Here is an 18985-nt window from a genome sequence, read left to right as displayed (position 1 = left end):
TATGCTCTTTCAGTACATTAGAATCTCCAAGACTGAATTGCATATACAATTCTATACAATTAGAGCTGTTATATTACATGAGAACCAATGCCTAATCAAGAGTCTACAAAATGGTGCTCAGAAGTACAGCCTTCCCCTGCATCTCTGATTACTGCACCAATACTGCACCAATTTACTAAATTCCTTAAAATGAAGAATCCTGCTGTTCATGTTATGCCATGTTAGCAAAGGTCCTCCTCTGTTCTGTTTCATAACATAAGCCCTGTCTCTTTTTTTTAAGTCCTCTATAATCTTATTAAGACAGTTACCAAACAACAGTGGTTGCAGAAACAGATACTATTTTTATGATATCTGCCTTACCAAAACGTGAATATGGAAAAATGGTCATGGTGTCTGTTTCTGATTTTTCTTTTCCTGATGTAGGTACCTTTTTTTTTTTTTTTTTTTTTTTTTTTTCCTGCTAGTATGCAATGAATCCAAATTCTGATTATTTCTTAAATTGAATGTAAGAAGCCACGAAGTATTAAAGGGTGGATATCTCACATATAATAAGTGACAGGAACTAGGCTCAAACTGACAAGATTTAAACAGAATAGATGACTAAATGTACTGATTCTGTTTGCCTGCAGGCAAAACCATCAGTGGTCTGGATCTTTCAGGCATTTACTTTTTGAGTTATAAGCCAAAATTTTTTCATTTTTATTTGTAACACAAATTCTTGGATAAGAAAAGAGTCTTAGTAATTCTCAATGCCATCAAAAAGTAGTGAATATATTTTCTGTTCCACTTAGGTGTAAACAGTGAGAAAAACATTTAAAAAATAAGATGGTTTTACAGTTAGTTGCTTTTGCTAAGATATACTGCTTCAGGTTTCATAGGAGATTAAAAAAAAAAAAAAGAAAAAAAGAAGAAAAGAAACCATGAAAGATTAAAGACCAGAAAAAAAGCAATAATAAGAGAACTGGGTATTCTTCTCCAAACTTGCTAAACTCTAAGCATGAGTGTGATTATGGTGTCTGAGCTTTTGTGAAAGAAAACAACACCAGCCGTGTGATACCATATATCATTTTCTGCAAGAGGACAAGTACCGAAATAGGAAAACAGGATGCACATCCTCTGCAGATATGTGTAAATTGGCATCATTGTTCCCTTTTAAGAAAAAGAAAAAATAAATTGAAAAAAAAAAAGTTGAAGGCTGAAGAAGAACTAGGGGGAGATGGAAAGAAAACCATCCTTGAAGTCAAGACCATATTTACAAATTCTGGTGAAAATGAATACAAAGAAAAGTGAGAACAATTTAAGATTTAGGATATACTGATAAGTGGAGATATATGCTGATATCTATCCCCAGTCAGTAAGGATAGCTTCTAAAATAGAGTAAGTAATATTTAAAATAGTGAAGGGGAAGAAAAAAAAAAGTCTTGTCCTTTTTGTTACTGAAGCTATCACACAGATTAGAAATAGTATGGCTGAAATCAAGATGACAAGTGCATTTGATATATTTAGATCTCTTGATCTTTCTCTCTATCTCTCTATTTGTCTTCAGAAATGAAGGTTTTCCTGGGTGTTACTAAGGATACTCCTGTTTTCACCTCAGTAATGTTATTGGGTGTTTCATGTTCATGCTCTGGATCATGTAAAAGGGAAAATTTTTGTTCCTGGCCAGTTCTCCCAACACCTCTGAGCATATGGATTTGTTCTTTCAACAACTGTGGGAGTGAACTGACTGTAGTTACATTGACATCATTGACAAATGCATGTGTTGCCTTCCATTAGTAGAGATTTTTTCTCTTAATTTTTATAGCAGCTATTTGACACAGGGCTTTTTCTTTGAAAATAATCAAAAATTCATACCAAATGAAATCACTGGAACTTCTGTAGCTTTGTACATGCATCCTCTAATGATTTTAATATAATTGACAATACTACTTAAGTTCGTGACACAGGCAAAAATTGCACTAAATTTTGTCATGAATTTTAAGTGAAAATTTCAGACTAAATGATCTCTCTCTCTCTTTTTTTTTTTTTTTTTTCTCTAAAGCAGTGAATGCTTTTATATTGAATTATGCTTTTATAGGACTTAATATTATCTTGGTTTAAACATGACTATAGCTGTTGCTTTATGAAAGATAGGTGTTTTTTTTTTTTTGGAAGAACTGTAGAGCAACAATCATCTTAGATTTATCTAGAATTTGGATAAATCTAGATTTATTGCACTGAAATAAATAGTTTATTTCATGAAAGAAGACAAATAAAGGCACCAATAATATACATTTCTGTAAAAATTAAATACTTTGCTTTTATTCAAAAGAAAAATCAAATTATGCAATCTGAATATGATGCATTCATCATAAGATTATGTACCATAAGCATATATATATTTTATTCAGTATAAAAAAAAAAGAGAGAAAGGTGTTTTTACATTGTAATTTAAGTGAGCATTATAATTTAAGTGTAAAGTATTAGAAAACTTTATTTATTTATTTATTTATTTATTTATTTATTTATTTATTTATTTATTCATTCTGTTGGTTGGGCTATGGCTTTAGGTTCTTGTAGGCCAACAATAAAAGTGAATGCACAAATGTAATAAGAGAAGGAAGGAATAAAGAAGAATGTTATAAGAAAACTAGAACAATATTCAGTCAAGAAAAGTCCTTATGCCTTCAATTATTTTTGTTAAATGCCAGTAGGTTACAGCATATTGCTAATATACTGACAATACTACAGCATGGATTATGAAAAATACTGCAGTATTCAAATTGAATAGCAGTGCTTGTTTGAGTTTATGTTATGTTTTCAAAGAGAAGGAATGATCTCAAGAAGCCTCCTACCCTGGAAGAAATTGTTAGGTTGCCCATCACTGCGTCCTTCACACTTTTTCCTGAAACAAAGAATGCCTGGGAGTCCTCAGGACAACAACTCAAAATAATGACTGTGTGGATTGAGAGGCATACCATGTCACACCAAAATCTATAAACAATATCTTAATGCAAATCTGAGAAGTATAGCACAAGTAGGGAACGACTGCAACCAATTTTTTAAGACTTCACTATGAAATAAAGATACAAAATGAAAGAAAATGAAAGATGTGTAGTATAATTCAATCAGTTTTGTGATGGACATCATGAAAGTAAAATGTGCTCAGTAAAATGACAAAGTATTTTTGTCAACAAACAAACAAACAACAACAACAACAACAACAACAAAAAACACACACAAACTTCAATACACAAACATAATCATATCCTGTAAATAAAAAGCTAACTCTTTTCAGCACAGTAATATTAGACTTCTGAATAAAATAATATCCACCAGAGGCCACAAGACTTATGAAATTGTAAAGGTTGCTTTATATGACTAAGTAGTGGCATGTGAAATTAAACTTGCTGAATATACAATTTAATTGCATTACATAAAGAAGTGATTGGTAATGTGAAATAACTATGCAATTTAATACCACTGAAAGAGAGCTGAACTATAAGCCTAAAACTTCAGAGAACAGCATAGAAAGTACTTGCCCTCTGGGGACACCTTCCCCATTGCTACAACAGATGGGTAGTGCCATGGGAATCCAACCAGAACAGGGTGCAGGTCAAGCCAGCTGAGGCAACATGAGACAATCTTACTTGGTATTTCATGGTTTTGTTAATCCATCAACTACTATTTGTCTCACTTCAGGGCATGCCTGAACTTGATAGATCCCAGGCTCAAAGGCTTCATGCCCAGCCAGCAATGGGAATACTGGAAGGAGTGGGGCTGTAATAATTCCTCACTGAGCCTTCAAGATGTGGTTCTGAAGCAAAACTAGTTTTGCTTATGTGGCTTTATAAGGAAGCTTGAACTGTGTCACAGGTGAAAATAACTCACAGGAGGAGGAGGAACATGTAATGTAGAATAACTCTTTATATGTTCACAAATAATTCTTTAAAATCTTTGTTGATTACCTAGAATGGTGTTGAGCCAGGTGAGTGAACAGACACCTCTGCAGTGCTGAGTAACTTGCTTTCCCAATTAAGTTTCAAATCCTAGTCCCCCGGTTCCTTACATTATACTAACATTAATTCACTCCTTGCGGGGGTTGTTTGGGGCACACAAATTAGTTTTCTCAACAAGCAGACTTGGATGATATTTGGGATAGTTTGCTCCTAATTCTTTCCCAACAGTATTGGTAACATCACAGTAGATATGGCTCCTCGTGCCTTGCACAGTCTCCAGCAAGTCCCACCTCTCATCTCACACACCGGGACCTGCAGCAGCCATACATATTTTCATGCTGCTAAAGCTTTCAGACCATATATTTAACACCTTGTAAAACATGGTAGTAGGTTGAAATGAAAAATAAATAGCTTAAAAATTATTTTATGATGTAGAGAAATGGAGTACTAGTCTATTAGATTATTTGTGTTTAATTCAATATTGGTATATTGGGGCATATATATATATATAAACAAACAAACAAACAGTATATGTACTTTCATATGCTTACACAGAACTGCTTTAGTGAACTACTGACCAAAACACCAGTAAATTAAGAAGACATAGTCTGGTCCTTTATCTTATCATGAAAAAAAAAAAAAAAGTTTCCAAACACTGATATATATGTCACAACCTTTAATCTTCACTTTGTGTTTAAAAGACATGAAGATTAGCTAGTAAAATTAACTTCTGCTTTAGGGTAAACCCAAATAACATACTGTAAAATAATTTTAAGATGCAGATTTGTCAAGCTTCTGCTTTTCTGCAGAAGTGTTGTGCTAAAAAAAGGAAGCTCACAACAATTTTAAACCTTCTGGGGTTTAGGTTCCCCCTCAAGTACTGAACAGCATTGCAAATCAGGAGGAATGATGCAAACAATTATATTAGATTTAATCAGATCCCTGAGCGCTATCGTAAGCATATCTGTAGTTTTTCAGAGAGTATGCTTAACACTAATAATGTGTTTAACCACATTCTGAAGCAAAACCCACATTTTTCTCTTTTCCAAGTATCGGTGAACATAATGTTGGCCTACCCCCACAGTGCTCTGATCACATTCCTGCAGGCCTGGACAGCATCTCTGTACTCCCACATCACCTGTTGCTACTTCCACCTATTGTATGCCTCTTTTTATATGTTTTAATTCATCAGTTTATTGCTTGTCCATGCAGACCACCTGACAACTTTTATTGATTTCCAGTTTGTCAGGATGAACCAACTTGAAGGAGGTAATCCTCAGAAATCAGGCAGCTCTCCTGGACCCTTTCTCATGTTGGGACTGTCTCTCACAGGATTGTTCCAAGCAAGCCAAGTCTGCTTTCTGGAAGTCAAAGGCTGTGATCAACGGGATCTTCAGCTGATAGGATCTAGGTTTTAAAATTACATTTAACAGAGATGTGGAAGTAAATTCTAGTCCAACTGAAGAGAATTGCAAAACTTTCTGCTGACTTTATTAGGTCCATTATGTCTTTTACATTCTAAGCATCACCCTTAATTTTGTCCCCTGTGTGTGTGTGTATGTGAGGAATGCTAGCATCAAATAGATGTAAAAAGAAGTATAAGTGAAATAAGAAAGAACAAATAGTTTGAGGATATGAATGAGCTTATGTATAAGTCAAAGAAGAAACGATATACACTTATCTATCTTGAATCTAATTATCCCAAAACCCCCAAAAAATGTGTCTGACATTTAGGCTCATGTTGAAGTTTACATAGGTGAGACTGAATTAAATCATTCCCACACAAATTATAAAACTAGAAAGGATAAAATGAGAATTTAGTTCCTGAACTGAGGCACAATGAAGTTTTCTGATACCATTCCTAACAGAAGTGGATCTAATGACCCAGATACATAAACAAGTTGTATTGTATAACATATTATAGGGCATCACGCAACTGGGAATACCACACAGCTGATACAAACACATCTAGGAAATTCCTAAAACACATTGATGGTACAATGTACCTTCTTGGTACAGGTGAAAGGCTGTTGGTAGACAGATGTCTAGGAAGGGTTCCCTTCTAGGTTTGTTGCTTGTGAATAGAGAGGATATTGTGGGTGAAGTGGTGATAGGCAGACATCTTGGCCACAGTGACCATGAAGTCGTTGAGTTTAGAATCTTTGGTGACAGCAGGAAAACTGCCAGAAAAAGTTTGACCCTGAATAAGGGGAGACAAATCTTTGGGTTGCTCAGGGAACTAAGGTCCCCCGAGATTCTGCTTTTGAAAACATTGGGATCCATCAATGCTGTTCACTTTTAAGTACCACCTCTTAAGAGCACAAGAGTAGGCAGCTCCAAACTGTCAGAAGTCAAGCAAATGGAGCAAAAGGCTGACTTGGCTGAGAAGGGATTTTATTCTGGATCCTAAGTGGAAAAGAAAAGTGTATGGACAGTGGAAGCAAGGTCAAGTGACATGGGATGACTACAGAGATGCTGTTTGCCATTGTAGGGACATAATTCATGCAGCCAAAGCTCAGATTATAGTTGAAACTAGCCAATATTGTGGGATACAGTAAAAAGGGCTTAAAAAATATGTCAACTGCAAAAGAAGGACCAGAGATAACATTGGTTCATTACTTGATGTAGACAATTACCTCACAAATATGGATGTAGACAAAGAAAAGATGTTTAATGCCTTCTTTGCTTCTGTCTTTAACACTGATGATGGGCCCTGGGACCCCAGAACCATGAGCTGGAGGACTGTGATCAGGGAAATAATAAACTTCCAGCCAACTCCAGACTTGTGAGGGATGTGCTGCTCCAGCTGGATGCATCTAAGTCTATATGGCCTGATGGGATTCATCCCAAGGTACTCAAAGAGCTGGCTGATGTCTTTGTGAGACCTCTATCAATTATTTTTCAACAGTATTGGGAATCTGGAGAGGTCTCTGTCAACTGGATGCTGGCAAATGTTTTTACGATTTCTGGGCAGGGAAGCAAAGAAGACCCTGGTAATTACAGGCCTGTTGGTCTCACTTCAGTGCCTAGTAAAATTATGGAGAAATTTATTCTGGGAGTTATTGAAAAAAAACTTCAAAAGCAATGTTTGACAGCAAGTTGAATATGAGTCAACAGTGTGCCCTGACAGACTGAAGGGCCAACATCAAGCATGGCATTGCTAGCAGGTTGAAGCAAGCGATTGTCCCACTCTGCTCTGCACAGGTGTGGCCTTACCTTGCACTGCACTGTGTGCAGTTTGAGGCACCACAACATAAGAAGGACATAAAAATATTAGGCTAAAGAGATCATGAAGGGTCTGGAGGGGAAGATAGATAAGCAGCAGCTGAATTCACTTGGTTTGTTCAGCCCAGAGAAGAAGAGACTGAGGGGAGACCTCATGGCGGCCTGTAGCTTCCTCATGAAGGGAGCAGAAGGGCAGATGCTGATCTCTTCTCTCTGGTGACCAGTTATAGGACCTTAGGGAACAGCACGAAGCTGCTTTAGACTGGATGTTAGGAAAAGGTTCTTCACCAAGAACCTCTTGGAAGAGGCTCTCTAAGGAAATGGTCACAGCACCAAACCTTCCAAAGTTCAAAAAGTATTTGGACAACTCTCCCAGACATATGAATTGGTTTTTGGGTGATTCTGTGCAGACCTGGGAGCTGGACTTGATGATCCTCATGGATCTCTTCCAACTAGGGATATTCTATAATTCTAAGATTGGTTGCTCTGTATTAATTCATGTAACATATTCTGCTATAAATGTAACGCAGATTTCTCTTCAGAGGCACAGAATTCTTTGAATGTGTTTGAACCCTGAAACACTTAATAAATAAAATCATGAAGCCCTGTGCAGTACTGATGCTTGCTTACCTTAAAATTGTTCTTCAATGTCTTCAACATCCTAAAATACTCTTTAAAAATCTGTAACAAAGGAGACTGAACAAACAACAGTTGTTACCCTTAATACTATGTTGTACACAGTCGCTCTTTTTCCAATCTGTTGGATGTCTAGTGTAAGAAGTTTCTTCTGTCCATGTTTCTTGAACATGCTTATGAAAACAGCACATAAGGTCAGTGCCAAAGCTTGTTCAAATAACAGTATAGCACATCTACTGTTTCCTTTTTTCCCACTAAATCAGATGTCTTGTTAAAAAAGGAAATTATATTGGTTCAACATCATTTACTCCTCATAACTCTATGATGATTTTCTTACCAACTTACTATCCTCTAGATGTTGATGAATTTGTTTATTTATTTATTTTCCTAGTACATTTCTGGGAATCAAAGATGGGCTGCTCCTTTCAACCTTAGTACAATTAGTAATTGTTCACACACAGATTCAACCAGTTCTTTAAATGCTCTAGGGTGAATTTGATCATAACGTTTCCATTGAATTTACACTCACATACTGTTTAACCACTTCTTTTATTCCATCCCTCTGGATAAAATTGATTTTCTTAAATATCTGGTCAACCAACCTTTCTTTGCTAATGCAGAAGAAACTTTTTCTACATCATCTAATTTTCTATATCATTTGCTATCCTTTTTTGAAGCATGGTAAAAAGTAACAGAATTATAAAAAGGTAGTTACACTAACAATCTTTTTGTCGCCACTTATACTGCTATGTGCCTTAGCCTTTCTGGTTTCCCGATGGATGATTTTGCTGTTCTTTTCTACCCACATTTAGTCATATGGTTTTGTTTCCACATTTTGTACAATTCCTTTTCACTTTTCAGGATGTTAAACAATCTTAATGCTGCCATATTGTTCTTGATTCTACTCCTTCTGACTCAGGAGATTTGTTGTTGTTGTTGTTCTATCTTAAGCACAGTATGTGCAAATTTTATGCACTCCATTTGTTCCCAGTACAAAAAAGACAGGGATCTCCTGGAAGGAGTCCAGCAGAAGACCACAAAGATGGTACAGGGCCTGGAGCATCTTCCCTGTGAGGAAAGGCTGAGAGACCTGAGTCTGTTTAGCCTTTGGAAGAGAAGACTGAGAGGGGATCTTATTGATGTTTATAATTGACTTAAGTGTGGGAGACAGAGGGATTTGGCCAACTTCTTTTCAGTGGTTTGTGGGGGCAAGACAAGGGACAATGGCCAAAAAATGGATCACAGGAAGTTCTGAACCAATACGCAAAAGAACTTCTTAATGGTGAGGGTGATGGAGCACTGGAACAGGCTGTCCAGGGAGGTTGTGGTGTCTCCTCTGGATATATTCAAGACCCGTCTGGATGCCTACCTGGGCAACTTGCTCTAGGGAACCTGCTTTGGCAGGGGGATTGGACCCGATGATCTCTTGAGGTCCCTTCCAACCCCTACAATTCTGTGATTCTAGAATTTCTTTCCAAGATATCCTATTTATCAGCTCCTTTGAGTTCATTGAAGTCTGTCCTTTTTGAAATCCATCCTACTTCTTACAGTCCTCACATTCTTACAATGAATATCTTGTGAATTTTTAACCAATGACTGTTGTAGTCAAAATCAAATCTAAAGTAACATCTCTCCCTCCTAAATTTCTCCATTTGTTGTGGGTTGACCCTGGCCAGCATCTAAGCAACCACAGTCAGTATCTGACTCCCCTTCCATTGCTTAATCACCCTCCCACACTACCTCCCCAGGGGATGGGGAAAAATAGGAAGAGTAAAAGCAAAGAAATCTCATGGGCTGAGATAAATGCAGTATAATATGATAAGGAAGAAGAGGTAAAAACAAGTAATGCAAAGGCAATGACTTTTCACCTTCCACAAGCATAATGATGCCCAAGCATCCAGCTGGCTAATCATCCAAGCAATGGCTACATTGGAAGACATACCTCCCCAGTTTTTATTTTGTGGTATGACATGACGCTATAGAATATCTCTTTGGCTAGTTCAGGCCTGTTGTCCTAACTGTGTTCCCTCCCAACATATTTCCCACCCCCAGCCTGCTCACTGCATGGGCAGAGTGGAAAAAAGAGAAAACCTTGATGCTGTGCATGTACTGTGCAGCAATAGCCAAAACATTGATGTGTTTTAGTCATTAATTGAAAACACAGCATAGGGAATCCCTTGAAGAAAGTTAAATCCATACCAGCCAAGTCTAGTATACTGTTTTTATATAAGAAAACGTTAACTTTGTCAATAACTTTGTAAGCCATTGATTTCCTCAGTTATTATTATTCTGCTAACAGATACAGGGATAATGAAATTTCTCTGTTACCTTCAGATGAAGGCTTCTGTCAGTTGCTCAAAAAAAGCCTTTTGTAATCTTCTAGAGAATTGGTCTGTGATAGATCCATGAAAGAACACAACCTAAAATCTTTTTCCCTTTAAAGTTCCCTCAGAATTTTCCACGGGTAATATACCTCTGTCTTGTCTGTAGAACAAGTATTTATGAGAAGCTATTCAGAAGCTCAGATGTGGAAGTGGATATAAATGACAGAAATTTTTAAAAATCTTTTGAAATATTCACACAGCAACACAGTAATCCCATGGCTACTAGTAACACCTACAGAGATTAACAGGTTGCAGTTGAGAGTAATGATAAAGCAGAAGCTCTCTTCTCCCAAAGTAATATTCCTAACACTTCTGCGAAGGGCAGCTATGTGCTAAAACTTCACAGCAACTCAGATCTAAAATGCTCATTCCTGTCTCATTCTGAGATCTCACTCTTGAATTTTCATCTGATGCTTTCAGACCAGGCTAGCCTCTGATTTCACTGCTGAATTGCCATTCTCAGAGCCTGTGTGTTAGCATTTCAACCACAGTAGAAATCAGCCCTAACTCCTCTCATGGATCTGGAGTGTGGACTCTATAGTACTTTTAAGGGAAATGGGGTTTAGTGAGCATCAGTGCATGTATGCATGTGTATCTGTCAATCACCCTAAAAATATTTAACTATTTGATTTTTATTTAAAATGAAAAAAAAAGTAGGTGTTTTTTCAGGTTTGTAGATGTATGAAAAAAAGGCATTTGGGAATAGAAGAAACACACTCAGGGGTTTCAAATATTTATCAATGTTGTCCCGAACACCTAAGGATGAACTCCAGTCTTGTTAGATATTGATTTGCACCCTTTACACACAGATCAATGAGAAATCAGTTCTTTTGCTCTGAAATTAGGAGCCATTTCACCGAATCATACAAATACAAAGTCACAAGAACTAGGCCATAGTCAGGCAATAAAGTGTAAAGTATTCAAAATTGAAATTGCTCTGATACATATATGTGTATATATATATTTAAAAGAGCAAAATAAATTATTGATTGTAGCTGCAGAAGTGGAGACATTAATAAACAGTTCACAAATAATCACACTGTCTTTTTGTGTCAGTAGGTTTTGCAAATGACAGATTTATAATTTTATTGTGTACATCGTTACAATTTTGTGAACTGCTGCATTTTTATATGGGGCTAAAGTCTTATGTTCTCCATTGTTGTCATTTTCCCTTCAGAAAAATATAAAGAGAGTCGAGGAAAGAAAAATTATATTACCAGTGCATACAGAAATAAATACAATGTATACATATATTTATGATACATCACATTTTAAAATTCAAAGCTTGAATTTTAGACTGAACACTTGAGTGTGGTCCTACAGCACTGAATGTTAACTGTGCACAATGCTGATGACATCACTGTCCCTAGAACAAAACCTGTGTGACTGCATCCTGCTGCTTCATCCTAAAGGACTGTCACTGTCAAATATCTTTTCAAATAGCATTTTAATATATTAATACTCTATGTATAATACTTAGAGTTTAAAGTTGCAGCTCCTTCTTCTGGATAGTTCTTGCATTGACAAACATCTACATGTATGGAGGATGAAGAGACCAGGTTTTTGGCCTCCATGAAATGGAAGGTATTTTCACTAAGAAATAAAGTCCTGATATGACTGATTATTTTATCTATTCTTCTGAATGTGTGCATTAAAATTTAGACACCCAAGTTGTTGTCCTTTTTTTTTTTTTTTTTTTTTTCCCAGCAAGTAGAAGTTCTGTTTTTGTTGTTGTTTTTCCCCAACCAAAAGAGTGGCATTATTTGCATACAGTTATCATTTCATATAAGAATTGATCAAGGATTTTGTCTGCAGGGCTTATTCCTAGCTGGTGTCATTTTTATATATTTTTTTTCTGTTATGAACATCATACAGTCTTTATCTCTGGAAGTTAGACCATGGCTCTGGATGCATTATGTAGATAAATATAGCATCAGACACTTCTGTCCTGGCTCTTTTACTCACATTCAGAAACTTTTGGTGTGTACAAGAGCTTGATTATATTTCTTATGAAAGTCAAACCATAAATGGGGAAAAATTTTTTGGCTAGCTCATGTGCTACATAGTGACATTGCTGGACATATTTGGAAAACAAAACGAAACATTGCAGGTTACCATAGTTTTTTGAATAAGTTTGTTTTGCATTAAGTTAACATGAAATCTAACTTACCTGTAAAGTGCTGAAAGTGGCCGCTTGTTGCCAGGTTTTGGTCTGTATGGTTTTGGTTCCCCTGCCATGTTGATATCTGAAAGCAAACATTGAAACTCATAAGCTAAAGGTTTGGACCTTAGAGAATCTTTGCAAAGGCACCTTCACGACACTGAAAATGAGCAATAGGCAGTGAAAATGGACAGCATATATAAAACACTGATCTAGTTTTTAACCACTTTTAAATTGATGCTATAAAGTTTTCCTAAAAGTTCTTATTTACTTAAGAACTTTCACATAATTTACATAAGAACATATGTACATATTTACATAAGAATTCTCCCTCTCTCCTTTCTCCCTCTCTCCCTCTCTCCCTCTCTCCCCTCTCCCCCTTTCTGTCTCTCTCTTCCTCTTTTTCCCTCCGCTTTCTCTTCCCCCCTCCCCTCCCTCCCTTTTTGCTCTCTTGTTCTCTTTCTTCCCCCCTCGCTTTATCCCTCCCTTCCCCTCTCTCTCTTTCTTTCTCTCTCTGTCTCTCTCCCTTTCTCTTTCTCTCTCTCTTTCTCCCTTTCTCTCCTTGCCCGAGACTGGAAAATTGTTAGTCTAAACATAAACTTATATTAAAAGCACCCAAACTAGGTGTTGTACTTTACAACATATCTCATGGATAAAGTAAAGCAAATTCCATGCCATTTGAGTGATGCTGAAGCTACATCTCTGCTTGGTTTCACTAACAGACAAAAGGATAACATTCAACAAAAACAGGAAATCAGTAGATATTTCAGTGTTAAATTTCTGTAAGAGAACAATATATCCCATTTACCTAGTGATCAAGACTTTTGAGGAAGTACATGTTCTTAGTAAAGCCTGTGTTTAATCTGAAATTGAAAATAGTAGATGAAAAAGTGAAGTAGAAAGCTGAGTTGAATGAAGAACTATCACTACACAGTGTAGTGATACTAAAAGACTAGACATTTTTATTTACATTATTTTCTATGTCAAAAGCTGCAGTAAAAGCCTGAGACTGATGAATATTATTTTGAACAAAGTAGGAAAAAGATTCCTCCATCTTTTTTAGTAAGCAGAAACACCGAAATGTGTTCAAGAGATTTTTTGAAAGGAGAGATTTTTCCATTGGAAATTTCATGCTTCAAACATTAAAATAATTGTAAACATATTTTCCATTTAAATTCAATATTTTGAGATAAAACAACACATTTAATGTTGAAAATTAAATGAATTTTGCTTTACATACGCCTATTTTCTGTAATTTTGATAATTTTTTTATTTTGTAAAATCTTCTCTATAAGAAGCAGTTTGGAATTAATTCTGATTGTCCTTCATTCTACTGTACTGTAGAACGTATTCTTTAAGAATATACTTTTAAACCATAGTTTTTCATAAAATATTAAATTTATCGTTTTACTTATCTCTCTGAATTTGGATAAATATTGGATACAGTTTTCATGCTTTGTTGAAATGCTCCTCTGCCCTTAACTTAAAGCATGTGCTTTATTAAATATATATTAATCTTACTCTTCCATAGTTGTTAATCACTCAGCTATGATTGCTTTATTTAAAAGAATATAAATTCTACTAATGTTGACCTAACAAAGTAAACATCAAGCATTTCTTGAAAATGATTGTGGAATTCTGATAGGTGTTTTGCATTTCCATTGGCTCTTGCAAATAACAAAATTGGAATGTTTTTTTATCCTGTGACCCTTACGATAATTGGACTTTTCCTCACTCTTTTAATATGCCAGCTTTAAGGTCACTGTCTTTATTGACTTTCACCATCTCCTGCTAAAATAAGGTCAGATTTTAGAAGAAAAATAATAAATAAATAAATAAAAGTATAATTATAATTTGTTCTTGTGAAAATCCTGAGGCTGTGGGATTCACGTTCACATATTTTTCAATTCTATCATCTCTTCTTTTTCAGAGCCACAGCCCAGGTCTCCATTCTTAGGTATATGAACAGTAAGGGGCTTTCAAAACATGTTCACATCCTTCCAGAACAAATCAATACTTTCTAGATGATTACTATCGTAGACCTACATTTGCAGGTCTTGTACCTACTTTTAACAAAGATGTGTTGTATAGAAGACCTTGGTCTGTTTGCTGTGTGTTCACTTTATTTTAATCAAATACTGTCAAAAGGTATCGTTATAAGAAAACACAGAATCAGTTAAGATTCCCTGGCACATAAATAAATCTCTAAACGTATTAGCAGAAAACAGTGAACTATGTAGCACAGACAGTAATAGCCCGAATTTCTCTTTAACACAGGAAATATTTCATAGTAAAGCCATACACATGGGATTTTTGTCTTAATATGAAACTGATTGAATAGCTCTGCAACTCTCTAAGCACCTTGTAGTAAGTTAAGAATGTACGTAAGAAATGGTTTGAAAAGTTAGAACAGATTTTCATCCCATTATTTTTCAACACTATCTATTCCAACCTCAATTTTCTAACTAAGATTAGAAGTGAATCTGTCAACATTTTACAGGATAGATTATTTCTAGCCCTACTGGAAATCTTGTGAGATAACTTATTCTCTTGCTTCATCCATCATTAGTTTTGCAGCAGACATTTACATCCAGTAGGTCATAAACCATGTGTCAGATAAATTTGTTGGCTGCAGCATGGAGATTTACCTGCACTAATGATCCCACTCTGAGGAATGCAGAGAGGTATCACTCCTTACGGTGTAAAATTAGCAACTGTGTTCAGGAATATGAACTAGGCAACTTGATAAAGCACACACAGGGTAAAGGAGTGTGGGAACTCATTATTTGCTCACATCATTTGAACATATATGCTATAAATGTTCTCTTACAGATCAACATTATGATAAATTCAACATTGAAATTCAAAATATTAAGGGATCAATATGAATAGGAAAGTGACTGAGCAAACAATTGTGATACAGCAGTCTGCTCCTTATGTACTTTCAAAATCAAATATGGTTACTTTCCATATTAAATGAAATGCATCTATCTGTTCCTGTTAGTATAGGAAAGGTGAAGGCATTAGAACTACATTTCATAAAATTTTGTGTGTCATCAGCAGAATTATCTAATTTAAAACATAGTGTTTTTATTTATAGTTATACTGAAAAATGCCTAGCAATTAATGAGAAAAAAAATACTTAAGAAAAAGAAAATGCAAGAAAATGCAATTTAGAGAGAAGCGTACTTGTATTCAGAGCTACATAAACTGTTCTGAAAGAGCAACTCAGCACAGCATGATTATCTTTCTCTTATCACTCCTTCCTACTACTGACTGCCTGCCTCCTCTAGGCTATATAGTAATGACCAAAAAGGCTATGGTGCACAAACCCTCCATTTTTGGAGAGGCTGTGTCAGCCAGCCTTGGGACTTTGCTCACAGATTTGCTGCTTAAGCCATTTGACAATTCAGTCCTGAGGGCAAATACGTAGTTACCTTTAAACAGGCTTTGTAAATGTAAACAATGATCCCAAAAATGTTGTATTCACACACCACAAGTATTTCAGTCCTCAGTATAAATGTCCTTCAGATTCTTTAAAAATTTTTATTTGTAGGGGAAAAAAAAAAAGTAGCCAAAGCCCATCTATCTTTTTGGCTCACAAAAACAAATATTGTGAACTAGCAGATTCAACAGACACAGGCTCAACACATTGAAACTGGGACTTCCACTCCTATAAATCCAGGACTCATTTCTCAGGCGTGTTTGCTATAAAATTAAATATTCCCATTCCCAGGCACTAGAACTTAGTATCTATTGTATTGACTTGTTAGAGCGGTTGCTGGTATGACTTTTAGCCTGAGGCAACAAAGTACTCTCTTGTGCAATTTCTAGACATAGGTAGAGACTTGAAATGAACTAGGGACCATTGCTGATTGGCACTTTAGATGTGACCACTTTGCTTTTCAAGGTAAGGCCAAGTGACAAAGAATGGTCACAGATATCCATAATTGAATTTTACATATGCTGTTCTGAGTGTGGGCTGCATGTCAGAGAGACCAAGAGCCCAAACCTGGAACTAAGGAAAGCCTTGTAGCCCAACAGCTAATTTCCTAAAACTTATTTCGTCAGATGCTCTTCCACCCATTCCTGTGAATGACTGAGGAGACATTCCTTGAAAACTCCCACAGTTTCTTGACTTAATATATTGGTTAGAAAAGGATATCATTGTGTACTTCCAGACTAGCTCTGTGTTAGACTAATCTTTAACTGAAGTGCTAGAAGACACAACTTTGTACAAAACTGGACACTTTTCAAAACAGTAATTAAAGTTAAGGTAAGAGAAAGCATTCACACGATGAATGTAAAATCTATATCCAGATAGATACGGGTAAAGTGAAAATGAAATGCACTTTCTCCCCCCCTCCCCCCCCTTTTTTTTTTTTCTTTTTTCTTTTTTTTCCACATGGCCCAAAGTATATGGGACAAAAGAGAAAGACCAAGAGGTAGATGCAATTTAAAGAAGCCTCTAGTCATGTGATTTATAGCATAAATGAACATCAGCAAAACCAAAGCTGAACTGTCTTTCTTTTATGTTCTTTCCTTTGCCAGTCCTATAAATATCCTCCCTGCTGCATACTGAAGGAATTTTAATGAAGCCATATGACATCTTTTACATCACAGACTTTTTTTTTTATATATGTTACATTAATTGCATGTTATCTCCTCTCTTTTCCCCATCTCTAGCAATAAAATGTGAAAAATGCAGAGAGAAGACAGTTCTCAGTTCTGTTCAATTCTGTGCCAAAATTGTGCAGCTGTAAAGAAGAAACTTCCCTGAAAATTGAACACAAACTCAAATTAAATTTCATGGTTAGTAAAATATTAAAGGAAGGTCTGGGTTACACATTTCCCTTTTATTTATTTTTTTTTAATAGTATTAAAAATAATTTGCTTCTGGGGCTTTCAGCTGCATTTGGATTTTCTCTTAGCCCTGTAGTAATTGGAAGTTTTTTTTTTGTTTGTTTGTTTTTTTTTTTAATTTACAAAGATGACAGCTATTAATGCTTCATACAGAAAGAGCCTCTGGTTGAATAGTATATGAAATTGCTTTGTTCAGTCATCTCTTCTTTCAGTAAATTCTGGTAGAATGAAATGAGGCTATAGGATTATATAAGCTATCATTCTTAACACCATTCAGTAACAGAAGTGTCAAGCATTGCTATGCCAGAAAGTCGTTTTCTGTTTCCCAGAGAACCAGGTTGGTGTGAGGACAGGCGATCGCTAAAATGGGACATCCTGTCCTATCTATCCACCCATTGAAAACAGTTCCTTAAGGGTTCTAGGGCAGCAACCTCTCCCTTAGCTGCAGAACAGATGTTGATGTGCTTCACAGATGATGCAGAGCGTTGGTCTGTCTTGATTTTTGTCTGCCTGCTGCCTCCTCTGTCCTCCCAGCCCTACTACAGCCACTGGGCAGCACTTCCTGTAGAGTGTGCAACCAGCAGGAGTCTATAGCATGTCTAGGGAGAGACATTGCAGCCTGAGGAAGGGGAGAACACTAATTTTGTGGCCTCTTGAAGACTCCCCATGGACTCTGCTGAGATTGCAGAGGCTGTGGCTGAGACTTCTCAAACTGCTTTTCTGCCACTGTTTGAATTCCAGCAGATAAATTCCTGTGACAGGTCAGGAGTCACTCCTGAGTACTGGGAAGTGGCAGATGGGACACCACAAGAAAGGAGTGTGTCTTGTGAAGTGATTCCTTTGGAAAGGAAGCCGTGTTGGTAACAATCCTCCCCACTATTCCTCCTCTTTAGCACTAGATCAGCAGGCTTCTCTACAGGACAATCCACACTGCTGTTTTACAGGTTGCAAGAGATTCAGACTGGTCTGCTGGGGACTACTTGGACATAGCCACTTATCTTCAGATCAGCTCTAAGGGCTACCAGAATTTAAGTGTTAACTGTGGAAACCCCTAATTTTGGTTTGTGCTATGGCGACCATGAAGCTGGCAGTCATATGAGCACTTCACCCCAACAGAGCCAAAATCTAGAAGTAGGCAAGTGTAGTCTTCGTTATGCAAAAGGGCTCTTTTAAGTTAAGTTAAGTTAAGTTAAGTTAAGTTTTCAGACGCCCTGTTACCTACCCAAAGAACAAGATTTCTACCTGCCTGTGCTTGTTTAACACATGGACTAGTTAATTCTGCACACACAGAAGATTGACATTGACATAAGGATATAGGAAAACAATAGAAAAGCAAATCAGGAACTTTCTGCTACCTGCAGGAAAACAACAACAACAACGAAATAAAAAAACAACAAAATGTTTTAATATGAGTTTAGCTAGCCAAAAGAAAAGTTCAGGCAGGGTTTTATATGACACTAGTACCTGCTCACACTGTAGCATCTTATTATTGACATTGAAGGGACAAAAAATGGTCCTTCACCTGCAGCTTTTTCACTGTCGTTACCATTAATGGGAAACAACTGGTCCTTGAGTTACAGATTTTTCCAGACCGTGAGGTATGCAAGGAGCACCTTTCTCTCTTTGGTTTCTCTTTATCATAATAAAGATACTGTTTACAAAAAGAAAATAGAGCACCTGTCTTCTTTCAGATCAAGCACAGTCATTACAGGGCAGCAGCCAACAAACTGTCTGCTGCTTTTCTTTTTTAACAAAAGATAGTTATTACCATGAGACTT

At 36.4% G+C, this 18985-nt stretch overlaps 1 protein-coding gene across 12 annotated transcripts in view; it reads right to left on the bottom strand.

Moving 5' to 3' along the window:
- Positions 1 to 18985, bottom strand: part of RALYL (RALY RNA binding protein like) — a 407935-nt gene that overhangs the window by 68120 nt on the left and 320830 nt on the right. For all 12 annotated transcript variants that reach the window (XM_068672191.1, XM_068672194.1, XM_068672193.1 and 9 more), the window contains one exon: positions 12354 to 12429. In XM_068672191.1, coding sequence (XP_068528292.1) covers positions 12354 to 12429 — 76 coding nt within the window. The remainder of the gene's footprint in view (positions 1 to 12353; positions 12430 to 18985) is intronic.

Source organism: Anas acuta, chromosome 2, assembly GCF_963932015.1.
Source record: "Anas acuta chromosome 2, bAnaAcu1.1, whole genome shotgun sequence".
In the NCBI taxonomy this organism is placed as follows: Eukaryota; Metazoa; Chordata; class Aves; order Anseriformes; family Anatidae; genus Anas; species Anas acuta.
Note: the sequence above shows the minus strand (reverse complement) of the source record. Positions and strands in the feature narration are given on the sequence as shown.